General features: G+C 38.1%; 1 protein-coding gene across 3 annotated transcripts in view; it reads left to right on the plus strand.

Moving 5' to 3' along the window:
• The window catches only part of grm5b (glutamate receptor, metabotropic 5b), an 81,844-nt gene extending 70,524 nt beyond the window's left edge, over window positions 1–11,320 (plus strand). For all 3 annotated transcript variants that reach the window (XM_011482838.4, XM_020708385.3, XM_078956512.1), the window contains exon 18: window positions 629–11,320. In XM_011482838.4, the coding sequence (XP_011481140.1) occupies window positions 629–1,667 (1,039 nt within the window). In that variant the 3' untranslated portion in view covers window positions 1,668–11,320. The remainder of the gene's footprint in view (window positions 1–628) is intronic.
• Window positions 11,321–13,837: the final 2,517 nt, after the last annotated feature.

A 13,837-nucleotide genomic window follows, 5' to 3' on the forward strand; every position in this document is an offset into this window, starting at 1 on the left:
GGAAATGAGGGACAGTTTGTGTGTTAGGTTGGGATTGGAAACAGTTGGAATGGATGTACACTGTGTTAAAGGTAAAGAATTAAAAAAGACCCTCTACAGAAAATTAAAACCTCAAAAGTTTGGACACTTTATATTTAAATAGACTGAAACTAAATAACTGTTACATCCTATAAAGCAACATTTTATTCATAATACAAATGAATAATTTATTGTTCATTATTTTTTATATTTGTGCATTAAATAAATTCATTTCAATGGAGGAAATAGTGGCAATGGATTGATTAATTGTAATAACGTGATCATTTTGGGGGGTTAACAGAAGAAAGGAGACCTATCAGAGTATTATCAGCTCAGGTCATCAGCTCATCCAGCTTCTCTGAGCTCTTGTGTCTTTTAGCAGGACAATGCCAAACACTGGAGCTATTACGTAGTTCTTGTCTAAATGTCAGTTGAGAAAAGTGTCCAATTTCAAGTTATATTATATCTGTTTGTCATTCATAATTTGGCAAAAATGTCCCAACTTCTCTAGAATTCAGATTGCATATTTTGTTGTGTAGTAAAGAAAGATCAATATAGTAAAGTTTTATTCTCATTCAAACCCTTCCCTCCCTCCCTTTTTACTCTGCAGCTCCAACGGTAAATCAGTGTCTTGGGCGCAGACGGAGCGCACCACTTCACGGGGTAACCACCTCTGGCAGCGGCTATCCTTCCACATCAAGAAGAAAGAGAACAATCAGACTGCAGTCATTAAGCCCTTCTCCAAAACCTCAGAGGAGCGGTACTGCAGTGGGTCTGACCTGCCACTGCATGTACAGCTCCCCTCCCTCCCCTCCATGTCCTCCCTGCCCACTCATCCCGACAGCAGCACCGATAAAACCCTCTATAAGCTGGCGGAGGTGGAGGAGCACTATTCCATTACGTATCAGCCCCAGACGCCTTCACCAATCAGCACAGTCAGCCAGAGGATAGCAGCAAATCTAGGAGACGAGCCTCAGATGGCCTCTATTCCAAAGTACTCCAGCAGCGTGGGCAGCAGCAGCAGTTGCGGACCGTCCAGCAGCGGCTCCATTGCAGGTGGTTGCGACAACCGTTTGGTTGCCATGGACGACCGCCCCCCTGTGGTGCCGAATTCGCTGATGGATCAGATCAGCTGCGTGGTCAACCGCTTCGCTGCCAACATCTCCGAGCTCAACAGTATGATGCTCTCCCCCTCTCCCACGCACTCACACAAGCACACGCCCCCGTCCCCCCACCCGCCTGACCCCTACCTGTTACCCCGAGAGCTGCACATGCCCCCGACCCTCACCACCTACGCCGATGTCCAAGCCCTGTCCCCGATGGAGTCCAGCCGGGGCGGCTGCCTCGTTCACCAAATGCCATGCTCCCCTTACCCCCACACTTCCCCCTCCCTCTCCCCCATGCGAGGAAGCATGGTGCCCTGTTTAACCGACCCCTCGTTAAGGAGGGATGAACTGGAGGAGGAACTCATTGCTTTGACTCCACCATCACCTTTCCGCGACTCCCCTGCATCTAGCTGCGGCTCCCTGATCTCCGAGTCGGGTCTCTATGTCCCCCCAGTCCCTTCCCACCCTCCGCCCTCCCCCCCTTCACCCAGGTACACTCGGCTGACACTCAGAAACTACAGCCAGAGCTCCTCCTCACTGTGAGGCAGACATCAGGCAAGGTTGGTGGAAAACTTAGACTGAGATCATCTGAAATCGACCATGTATGGAAAACTGAGGTCAAGCAGGAAAGTCACTAAGCACACCGCGCTGTGTTCACATGTTTGCAGTGAGAAACAGGGTTAGAGGTGTTTCCTCGCCGTTAAAGACGACCACGGAGATGTTGGGCGTCAGTGATAGAGGCTGTAGGGGAGTGACAGCCTCTTTCGGTTGGGGAAGCTGCCTTAAGACGACTCAGCTCTCAACTAACTAGTGATGGGATGTTTTTGTGTTAGTGAGAATGAGTGTTTGGCCTGTGTCATCGTGAAAGGAAGGTTGCTGGAAATTGTCAGGACGAGCGGCAGACTCAGCTTATCAGCTATCAGGGGCAAATCAAGAAAAGAAATTTGCTCTCAGACGCACATGCAGTCGATCACAGCACACCCTTACACATCTATTGTAAGCGAAAACAGTGTAAATATAGAGGTATGTATTTTTCTTCTCTGACAAAATCCAACATGCTTCTGACTAAAGTGCTTTGTGTGAACTTTAACATACAATACCTGTATGTTATGGTGAAGAACTACATCATGTTTTTTTTTCTCAGCTCTCTAACACACTTCCACCACCTCTCTGTCCTCCTTTCCGATGCATCCTTGTCTTTTCTTGACACTTTTCCTGTATTTTCTACTCTTTTAACACATTTCTTCAGAGGTTTGAATGTATATTTTTTACATGATTCCTAAAGGAGTCGGGACCAAATCTTTTTGTAGCTTTGTGTAAAGGGAGGGGTTGACAGGTCCAGGCCTTGTTTTAACGCATCTTCATTTCACTCAGTGATAGGAAGTCTGACCTTAAAGCGTGTGGCATTTACCTGCATTTTTCAAGTCTCTGCTGGATCCCAGTCGCAACATTTTTAGAACAATGTCTGCTTTGCAGTGGAGTCACAGAAATCCAGGTTTCTGTGGACACTTACTGATGGACTCAAGATGGGAAATATCCTCTTTGCTTAGCCTTTTTGAAGGTCAGCTATCTGCATGTGAGTGCAATATTCTCCACTGTTTTTGAGACAAAACAACTTCAGAGCAACTCAAACTGAGCATATGTTTGTCATATGTTTGTCTCAAAAGACCAGAGTGTAGCAGAATAACAATAACAGCAAAGAAGAGCAAAAAAACAACATCACCAACACAGAATTTAGACAGAGATCAACAAACACTGAGTCACTTTGCTGAGAGCTTGGTGAGACTGAAGGGAAAGTTAGATTTCTTTCATTGCTCTTAATATTTAGGAAAAAAGCCAAATTCTGAAAATTAACCTTATGGTGACCATGAAGTGCAAATCACATCAACATATCCCTCAATGCAATAAATGATTAAAGATCACAATTAAAAAGGCCAAGACGAATAATACAATAAAAAACATCACATTTTAGGAACTAAAGCAAAATTCCAGAAACAAGAAAGTGTAAAAACAATGTTGCAAAAGTTATATGAAGCTTTAAACAAATTAACTATGAACTGAAAGCGGTAATGCTAGGCTTTACAGAAGATCAGTGATTGGATGATGATATTTAGGTTTTGAAGAAGTGAGAAAGCAAAAGGAGGATTTGCCTGAACTGTAGTAAAGACCAGAGTGATCAATCACTGAACTTTGCAGTCGGAAAAAAATTCCAGGCCAAAAAACTTCCTGTTAAAAAGGTGAACAAGCATTTTGGTTCGACTATTCCGGTTTCTTATTTTGTTTCATTTTTATTTTATTTTATTTAGAATTCAGGAAATTACTTTTGTTTTCCGAAACCTGTCGATTTTATTTTGTTAAATCTTATCAGGAATTGTATTTCTTGGTTTCTGGAATTAAGTTTTAACAAGTTGACCGCTGATGTAAACGCAGATTTACATTATTCAAATAAAGCATTTTTTATTTTTATAAATATGATGAACACACCTTGTTTTTCCCCCCTTTGGAATTCACCAAAAATAGTTGAGGTAGTTTTGTGCTTATTTTATTCTTTCTCATCTTAAAAACAAAAAAAATTGCAGCATGAGTTTGTAATTTGCAGATGAATTAAACTTATAACATTAATTCTGTAGTTACAGACCATGGACCTTAAAATAACTCATGAATTGTAATTACTCTGATTTCTATCTCGGAAATCTTTAAAAAAAAAAGTAAACCTCTTAGTTATGATTGAATGATGTGACAACTCAAAATTATCAGATTCTATTTTTTATTTAAATTTTATGTTGAAACATTACAACTAACAAATGGAGTGCAGTGTTGTCTTACAAATTACTTTCGTATTGTTTGTTATTCACACAAACCTATAAAATAGTCTACACAATATCCAATCGAACTGGCTTAGCATACTACGTTCACTTGGCCCATACCATATTAAGGGTGTCCTTCTGCACTTTAAGAAAAAAAGGCAACTTTCCCATTATACTAATTCCTTGCACAATGTTTATTCCTTCATCAGGTATTGGTGGTCCAGGTTTGAACTCTCCTCATTAGAGCCCATTGGATTCCATTTTTAATATGGGTGTGGCAGAATTGATTATATTTGTCTTAAAGCAAAAAGGTGAAATTTTTACCTTCAATTGACTTCTGTGAGCATTTTTGTTTAAACAAAACCAAATCAGCAGTCAAAATTCTACCTTTATCCCATTAATTGAAGCTTCATTCTGATTGGACAAGAATGTGAAGAATCCCCTTTTTTTTCTCACCTTACCCTCAGCAAACCAAAAATGTGTGAATGCGCTGCTTTAAGGTCAACCATGTCCTCGCGTCACATTTCTGGATTAAACCCACTGCAGGTAATCGTTCTCAAAAGTATACTTTTCTCTCCTATAGCTTTACAAGCACTAAGAGATCTTTGTTAAAATAAAAGGCTTTTGTTTTAACAATTTGTTTGAAACTGCTCAACCTGAAATTGCACATTGGCTATTAATGAATTGGTACGCCTATAAAGTGAATGTATTTAAGGTGCCAACCACTGTCGGAGTCTCAGCGGGATGTAAAACCTACAAACATTTTTGATGAAACAAACGAAAGGCCTTGGCTTTGTGTCAGCTCCCTCCACAGATAAAACCGAGTTAACTAAATATAATTAAAAAAAAAATCACTTCATTCAATTTGAAAGGAGTTCTCCTACTAAAACTTGTTATTTTTTACATTTCAATCCAGGAGTTCATCTTGGTTTCTCCCTGCTAGGAGTCAGATTAGAGCACTGCAATCGCAGCAGACTTCTTGTGTCTGAGAACCTCCATATTTTCAGCGTCAGTCTGCAAACGGCCATCACCGGGTTTTTGTTTAGCCTCTGTGCTCCACTGTAGCCAGCAAGAACAAACTCAGAAAAGGTGACTGTAAATAATAAGGGCATGCAAAGACACTTTGGTTTTGTTTTCATATTAAAGTCGGTTTATTTACATATCAACAAAAGTGAAACTGCTGTTTTTGAGCTATCCTATAAAATACTGTACCAATACGTGTTACGACTAGAGAAACTGTGTTACTAAACTGAATGTGTGAGTGACCATTTCTATTAAGATGTCTAGTAACTGAACAATATAATAACTGGTATTATGATGATTGTTGTGCCAAAAGGCTGTGAAGGTCTAGTTTACTAGGTTGTGGCTAAATCTGTGGTTTTATATGAGAAAAACTAAAAAAGAAAGAAAATATGTAAATATAGTTTCTATTGTTTTTGGATATTTTCTATATAAATATTCCACATTTCTAAGTGTCAAAGCAATAGTATACATGTGTCTAAAGGTGCACATTTGGGGTTTCTTACATCTTAAACTGTCATTTTTTTCATTCTTCCTTAACCTCCAGTGGACAAATCAATAGGGATGGGTTGAGAGATTTAACCTATATATAAAAAAATCTGTCTATATTTAATGAAACTATTGACTGATTTCTAGTTTTGAAAAAAATCTGATTCTTATTTGGAGCCCTTTGTTCCACCTCTATCGGTTTTTCTCTTTCATTAGCCGTTTTGCACACAGAAAGCAGTTAAGTTGCTGCGCTGTGGACCCAGTTGTGGTCAAAACCTAATTAAGTTGCAGACACTGGCCCTCAAATTGGCCTAGATACAGTAAACACAAGCAAAACTTTATAGATAATCAATTTTTGCACAAAAAAGAAAAAAAATCTTAAAGTTTGGAACACCTTGTCCATTTTGTCTGCCCGAAAATCTATTTCTGTGTTCGCTCATCAAACTCCAGGCTGAACTGTAAATGTTTTATTCCGTTGATATTTTTGGAGGAGGAGCTGGTTAATGTGTTGCTTGTCCCTGACAGTGGCACAAATGCTCGCTTCAGCACTTTAGCCTCATGGGTAAAGCTGTGCGGTGGTGTGCTGCCTCTGCAGAAAAAAAAACAAAAAAAAAACATCAACTCTCACAAGCTTTATCTCTTTAATGACTCTGACATCACGGACCATCTTAATTTCAGTACCTGTCACCCAGCATTGAAATAATCATCTGCATGAGGGCTGCAGTGACGGCTGGAGTTAAACATTTATCGACTTGTGGGTTTCAGACCAACTAAAGATGAAACATATCATTTAGCAGCGTTTTGAGAGACGCTGTAGAGAAACTGTAAGACATGCGCTGCTGCTGCACTGATAATCTCCTCGCAATCAGTTCAAACTATTTTAAATATAGCATTACTAAAAACATAAACACTCTAACAAATTGAACTGATAATCCCTGTGCTTTATCATATTTCTAATCCACACAGGCTCTCCTTTTGATTAGATGAAAAGAGAACAGAAATGTCAATTCTGTAGGTGATTTATCAAGTGCTCCTTTTGTCTTTTGCTCTTTAGACCTTGACATTCTTCATTGTTCTCTCTGACATTTTACTAAGTTAGAAGAGTACAAGGATGTTTTTGGTGTCATGTTGTTGGAAGCATTAGTCTTAAACATGAGGCTATCAAGTGGAAACAATCGTGCACTTCAGCTCCTGTGATAACTGCCTCACAAGTTCTGACGCAAAAGCATAACATCAAATTTGTGAAAAGTTCCTCTCTTTGTCAGAAACACAAACGGTTTATTTTGTGACTGACCCACAGAAAACGAGAGCTTAAAATCCCAGCATGGCGCTCTGTGTGACTTTTTGAATTTGAAATGTAAAGTCTTGAAGTTTTCTTGCCAACAGTTCAAATAAATCTTGAGGGCCAAAGCTCAGTCAAGAGTATTCCTTAGAAGCATCTTGGTCTCATCTCAGGGCAGATCTTTTACAAATATGTCTATGACCGTCTGTCTCAAAGTTAGTAACTTTTGCCACAAGACATTTACAAACTAATAATCTAGATGGAGTGAGTTTGAAAATGTTTCCACCTCTGAGTTATGATAGTTATGGTCTTTAGGTTGTCCTTAGATTTTTTTCTAAAACATGTCTAAACTTAGTTATTCAAAATAAGCTTTTTTTTAACACATTAAAGGGATTTAGGCTCTAAACTGTGTTGTGCAAAACATCCTGATGCTCACGGGTGTCCTAAAAGGTAGATGGATCCACTTTCCTCTACACAATAACTAAACTGGAGGCCTTGAAGGCAACACCAAGGCATCTTAATACTTTTACTTGTATTTTTCTACATTTGTCTAAAGCTGCTAACCTGAATGTTGCTTTTATAACAGAGTTAGGAACGTGTGTTTCGACTATTCCTCAGCCGCTAGAGGAAAAGGATTCTAGTATGTGTGGGTTAAGTATGCAGAGCAGGGAGGCGACAAATAAGAAGATAAATTGAGTATTTTCTCTTGGCAAGAAAGGAAATTCTCCTAAGGATTTATAGGACAGTGGAGGTTGGTGATATTTTGGGAGCTTTGCTGGGTTTTTCTGTAAAGCATTAAGATATTAATAACTAGAAAAGTTTTTTTTAGCCTTTTTGGAAACGTTTTTATTTGTAAACACATTTGAATAGAGCAGAGTTAAATAGAACATAGCCGTTTTACCTGGATGCAGCTCAAAGACCCACTCAGATAAAAATGCTCTTTTACTGTTTTTAACATATTTTTGTGATGATGGAGGACATATCTAAAGAACATTCAGATTAAAGTTGCATTTCTATTCTATTACTATTCTTTATTCAAATAGTTGTGAATAAGGAGAAGACAAAAATATGTCATTGGAAAAAGCGTGGAAGTGTGACGTAGAAGTTACTATGGAAGCCACAAGCTTCCTGCTCCACTCCATTCTGATGCATCTGCTCGTAGATCTATGTACCAAATCCGCGTGATTTTCCTCGTCTGAGCAGGTATCTGGATTAAAAATGTACAGCAGGATTTCTTCAATGTGGCTTGACATTGTAATTGCACCAATAATGTCAGGGGGGTATTCCAGGAAGCATGTTTAAACTAGCCTGACTTTAAGCCTGAACTCAGCTGAAATCCGCCTGAACTTGCTTACTCTGGGTATGTCGGTTCCAAAAGGCCGGATATGAGTTAGCGTAATTACGCTAGATTTGGTAACCCTGGGTTAATGCACGTGCACGGCAGGTACATAAAGACATTCTCAATAGATCCCCGATTTCCGGAGTCACCATGGAAACGCGTGGAGAAAAAAAGAGAGCGCTATACTTCAGTGAGACGGAGTCGGAGATTAATGACGGCGTATGAAGATTATACGTCCATCAAAAAAGTAATACTGCTGCATCAGCAAAAGAAAGAGTTTCTGCTTGGAGAAAAAGAAAAGACAAAGTAAACGCACGAGTTTCTGATCTTATTTTCATTGTGACGCATATATATATATATATATATAATTTATCCAACTTAAATTAATTCAATTGGTAACAAGTAATTGAGTTAAATTTATTCAACCTAATTTATTACGTCTATCCAACTCAATATTGTTTTTACAACTAAATGTAATATTAATACAATTCAGTTAAAGTTTTTCCATCTTAATTTATTGTAATTGTTGAACTCTCATATGTCTAAATTTGGGCTTGCAGATTTACTCATTTTTATAACAATAAAAATGAATGAAACAAAACAGTTTTGCATTTTGTAACCATACCGTATCTCTGAATTCATCATTAAACTACTACATGGTAGGGGTGCTATACAGTATGACCTCATCATCCTCTCCCTCCCTCTCACTCATAGTGCAGAAAGAATTAAATATAGCAGTACAAATACTTAGGCAAAACACAGTAAAACAGCTAAACAACTAAACACATTTGGTCAAAAATCCACACTTAAACCCAAATCCGTCCAGACAGGCAAAGGGAATGGTATCCCACAATTCCTTGCGGTGCTGATCTAACAGCAGCACCAAAGTTACACCTACTTAATTGAATTAATTTATATGAAAATAAAATAAATGTCTGATAACTACGTTTTATTTTTAAGCTGACTTAAATCAAAAGAATTTATTTATCTTAACTAAAGCAAATAATTAAGTTAGATTAATGTAAAAGGTTTATCTTTCCAACATCCAAACGTGGTTTTATCCCCCTCTCATGGTGGAAAAAGTATTATCTGAGCTTCTTCATCCACTAAATCATCTTCAAATGGACACGCCATGCTGCATCACGTCTCTGTGAACAAACTAACCTTCAACTAAACCTGCTCCAGACCAGGTTATGTTCAAAGCATGAGTTGCCAGGGGAACTAAGCATACCCTGAAACATACCTCCATTTTTGGAACCGAAAGCGGTGGTTGCACACTTCTTTAGCCTCAAACTTACCGTGGGAGCTAGCATAGCCTGCTTTCTGGAATACCCCCCAGGTTGAGCTTTTGAGGGCTGTGAACTAGCTAGAGAGTGTGTAAACAGAGAGCTCTCAGTTATGGGTGATGGGAAGTGCCAACTGTCCCGCCCACATCTCAGAGTTAAAGTTCTAATAAACTCCTGCCGCTCCACAGAAACTACTGTTTGATCTTGAAAACAACTGTTTTTTTGTTTTGTTTTGTTTTTTTGGGGGGGGGGGGGGGGGGCGCTAAAAACAGCAAAAGCATAATTTTTAGCCCCCTAGGATTAATTTTACAATAGATGAAAAGATGATCGGAGTGGGACTCAAACGAATCCGAGTTAACTTTCCTCTTATGGTTGGAAGCAAAAGCCTCATTTTCATATTAGAGATTTATTAAGAGAAATGCCGCTTAATATCGATTCTTAATACTTATTTGTGATCATCAATAATACATATTTTTCTCATGTTAGTGAACAAATGTATGTTGTCGTGTGTTATTGTGTACAAAGCAGTTCAGGCTTTTAGTATCACTGAAACATCAAACGTCCAGCTTGTTGGAGCAGCAGTTATGAAAGAGAAGTGGTAAAAGAACAAACTGACTCTATATTATAGAAATATAAAGTCAACAGTATTTACTCCAGGCCAAATAAAACTCCTGCTACTGGAAAAAAATACCTGTAATAACAACGCCAAAGTAGAACTTCAATTGCAGCATTTTCACAAACTGCACAGCTGAATCACAACATTTTCTTTTATTTAGTAGACCTGCCCATTTTTTGAGTGGATAAAGAGTCACCAAACTGCATTTCTCTGTGTTTTAAAACATGACAGAGCTCTCCAAAAGGCTGTGCACCGTGCCAATAAGCATAAGAGAAATTGTAGGTAAAGACAGCTTAAAGGAATTGTATTTTTTGGGACAATGTATCTCTTTTTATTATCTCTGTAACATTTAATTAATAAATTAAGTTAATGTAAGTAACTTTTTCAGGCTTTGCTGTTTTGTTTTGTTTACTGCTGATGTTCTGAAGTGCAGAATGTAAGTGGATGCTGTATATTAACGTGATGACAATGACCCTTTTTATTTTTGCCAAAACAATTTTTCTTGCTTTAAAGACTGAAGAAGATTTGAAGAACCTTGATTTATTTATTTTTATTTTTTATTTTATTGAGCTTTTTGCATAGGCCTCCAACAATCTTAGTTGAACCTAAAGAGGGCTTTTTAACTGTTCTTTAACAAACATTTATCTAGAGCTTTTCTATTGACATCCTCCAATCTGGGCTTTTCAGAGGAAAGAATCAAAGATGGGAATATAAATAGAGATTTTGTTTAGCAGATTGTATAAGATCAACTGATGTATTTGAACCAATAAAGAAAAATACAGTTAATTTGGAGAAATTGAAGACACAGAAACTTCTCTCTAATCTTTTTAATTTGACTTTACAAAATGATCTAGCAGTTTTTGTCGTTTCCATGGTGCCAGTTGTGTTGCCACTCTCCTTCCACTCCTCCAAGCCTCCTCTGTATGTCCATCGTATCTGTACATTTCTTGCCATAACTAACAGAAATGGAAGAAAAGAATCATCAAAAGTCTGAGTCAGAAGAAGTTGGTCGAGCCTTAAGCGACTGTCAGGGACGCTGCTAGAGGAATGAAATCAGAGGCTTTTTGGACATGCGTCCGCACAGTTTGCTACCAAAAACCTTTGATTCTCTGCAGTCCAGTATTCACATGGTCAGCTAAAACAGAAAAATAGAAGAGAAAAAGTTATTTGGTTTGTCAATTTGACATTTATTTATTTATTTTTTCTTCTTGACAGCATGACCACTAAAGAGACCAATGCTTGGGGGAGGAGATGCTATATGAAGACCACTGTTTTTGCCATTGATAATTGTTGTATATATGTACAACAAAGTGCTTTTAAATCACTATAATTGTTATTAAACAAAACAAACTGTTTGACCTCTCTGTGGTTTTGATTTTTGTCAGACATTAATGAACTCAGACTGAAGAAACTGAATGACTCACATCTGGATATGAGTCCTCCAATAGCACTCTTTCTGTCATGGTACGTCTGTCAGCCCCGCCCCTCTGCTCTGCTCTACTCCTGACTCCACCAGCTGTGACCAATTCATCCTCATCAACTCTGCCCTTCTTAAGGAGACCCAGCTCCACAACTCATCACCAGATCGTTACCCCTTATGGTGACTAACCTGGTCTCAGTCTCGCTCATGTTTATGCATCCTATGCTGATCTTGCAACTAACCTTATTATTCCTGTCTCAAGGATTCCTGCTCTCCAGTGTCACCTGTGTGGAAGTCAGTTCGAGCCCCCCTGCTGTTCTGGAAACACCACTCTCTGCTAGCCGCGTTACTACCTCCAGCCACGCCTCAAGCTTCGCTCCTCTCTGGATCACATTCATGCTAGCACCATCTTCCTGGAAGGAAAGAAAGAATAAAAACCCTTTCTTACCTCTCAAACTTCCTGTGTCCTCATTCTGGGTTCCAGCATCTGGGTCTGCCGCTCCTCCGAATCATGACACTTTCAAAGCAGTCTCCTCAATAAAGTTGCTTTTTATTGTTGTCTTCTATTATTAGTATTTTTATACAAGCAGTAGAAATGAAAATCAGCTTCATGAACAAAAATATACCATTAAGATAAATCACACATTTAACCCTTGTGCTATCCTACTTTACCATTGGGAGTTGGGTCATCTGGACCCATTAGACAGTGCACTGAACCTTTTTTCTTCAATGATTTGTGATCTTCACTGGTGTCCATGGATTACATGAAATCTTTCCACCTTTATCCACCTTTGTCATGGTAGGGAGAACAAGTCACTGTAAGGGTGGGGTCATCTAAGATAGCACAAGGGTTAAATATGCAATGTCCTGCATTTGACACATCTACTGAGCTGTGGGCATGGTGGTACGGTGGCCCTGAAGTTCAATTCACATCAACAAATCACTCAATGGAAAATCATACTAAAGATCACAATAACGATTGAAAAAGCAAAAAATATTAATAAAAAACATTACATTTCAGAAATCATAACAAATTTCTAGAAACCAAAATTGAATAAAAAATAAATTAAACAAACAAAAAAGAATCATTCTGGAAAACAATAGCAATTTCCAGAAATCAAATAAAATGTTAAAAAAATGACATACAGTAAAAAAACAAAACAGACAAGGTAGGTATTATGGGACATCACTGATTTTATGTTGGCATTTGATTTTTGAGTAAAAAATATTGAAGTCATGGTTGTGAGTTTGAGTGGCTAGTGTTGTTTTTTCCACCCGCTAAATTGAAGTTTTACCCGCATTTGGCAGGTGGGTGGGTGTTAAATTAGAGCCCGCTATATTACTAAAAACATTTTTCAATACACAATAAGCAAAAGCAAAACCAAAGACTTTCACACCCAAAAATAATAATTATCATATTATTTGTGACAACAAAATTCCCAATCCTCTCGACCCCCACAAACACAACAAAATGAAACATAAAATGAAACGTAAATGAAATAGAAATCTGACTTGATGCTGAAATACGCAAAAAATATTTTTGGGGGACATGTCCACATCAGAGACACCACCATCACTCATATCCATAGAGGACACTACCAAAGGATTTAACCCCGCTGATCAAAGCAAGACCCCAGACCCGGGGGAATCCCACTGCAACAACCCTGTTCTGAAGAGGCTTCATCACTGGTGTGGAGGATCCTTCTGAGGAAAACACTGGAGTTGAAACAGAATATGAAAGGAATAAATTACATGAAAGTACAACCAGAAATACACCATTATGGATGTGCATTATTACTAAAATAACAATGTAACTATTGATTTATTACTCGACTTCTCTTCCTAGGATCGAAGCAGCTCTTCCTCTGTCTGAGGCAGAATCAAATCGAATCAATGGATACCATTACAAAATCGTTTCAAAATTAGATAAATCGATAATCGGATCTAAATGTACAATAACAAATGACCAAGTGCCATCACTTGTGAATGGATTTAGCAATAATTCTTGTTTACTTGTTTGTTTGGTGACATATTTCATTTACACTTGATAATCTTGCAAAAAGTTCAAGGAATCTGGAAACCTCATCCTGTACTGTTCAGTATCCAGGTATTTCTCTCTGAGTCACACTGCTTGAAGTTTTGGCTAAAGTGCCTAGATCCATTTTAGGTCACTGAATCAGATCAATTTGGTTCGTTCAAAATGACACATTACCCCCTACTAAAACAGAAAAAAAAATATATGAACACAAGTTAAAAAAGAAATTACATAAAATAATGTAAATATAAAAAATATATATATCACTAAATTTGAACCAAAAGCCAGGTTCAGCAACCAGCTGCAAATGACTTTTTATTAAGGCTTTGATCCACTGCTGTTCACTGCAAATGCTGAGGCATGAAAGCAGATCTTGAATTTCATCAAAAGCAAAAAATCTTTTAAAGAAAAGTTCTCAT

The sequence above is a fragment of the Oryzias latipes genome, chromosome 13 (genome assembly GCF_053564925.1).
Source record: "Oryzias latipes strain Hd-rR chromosome 13, Olatipes_Hd-rR_3.1".
Lineage (NCBI taxonomy): Eukaryota > Metazoa > Chordata > Actinopteri > Beloniformes > Adrianichthyidae > Oryzias > Oryzias latipes.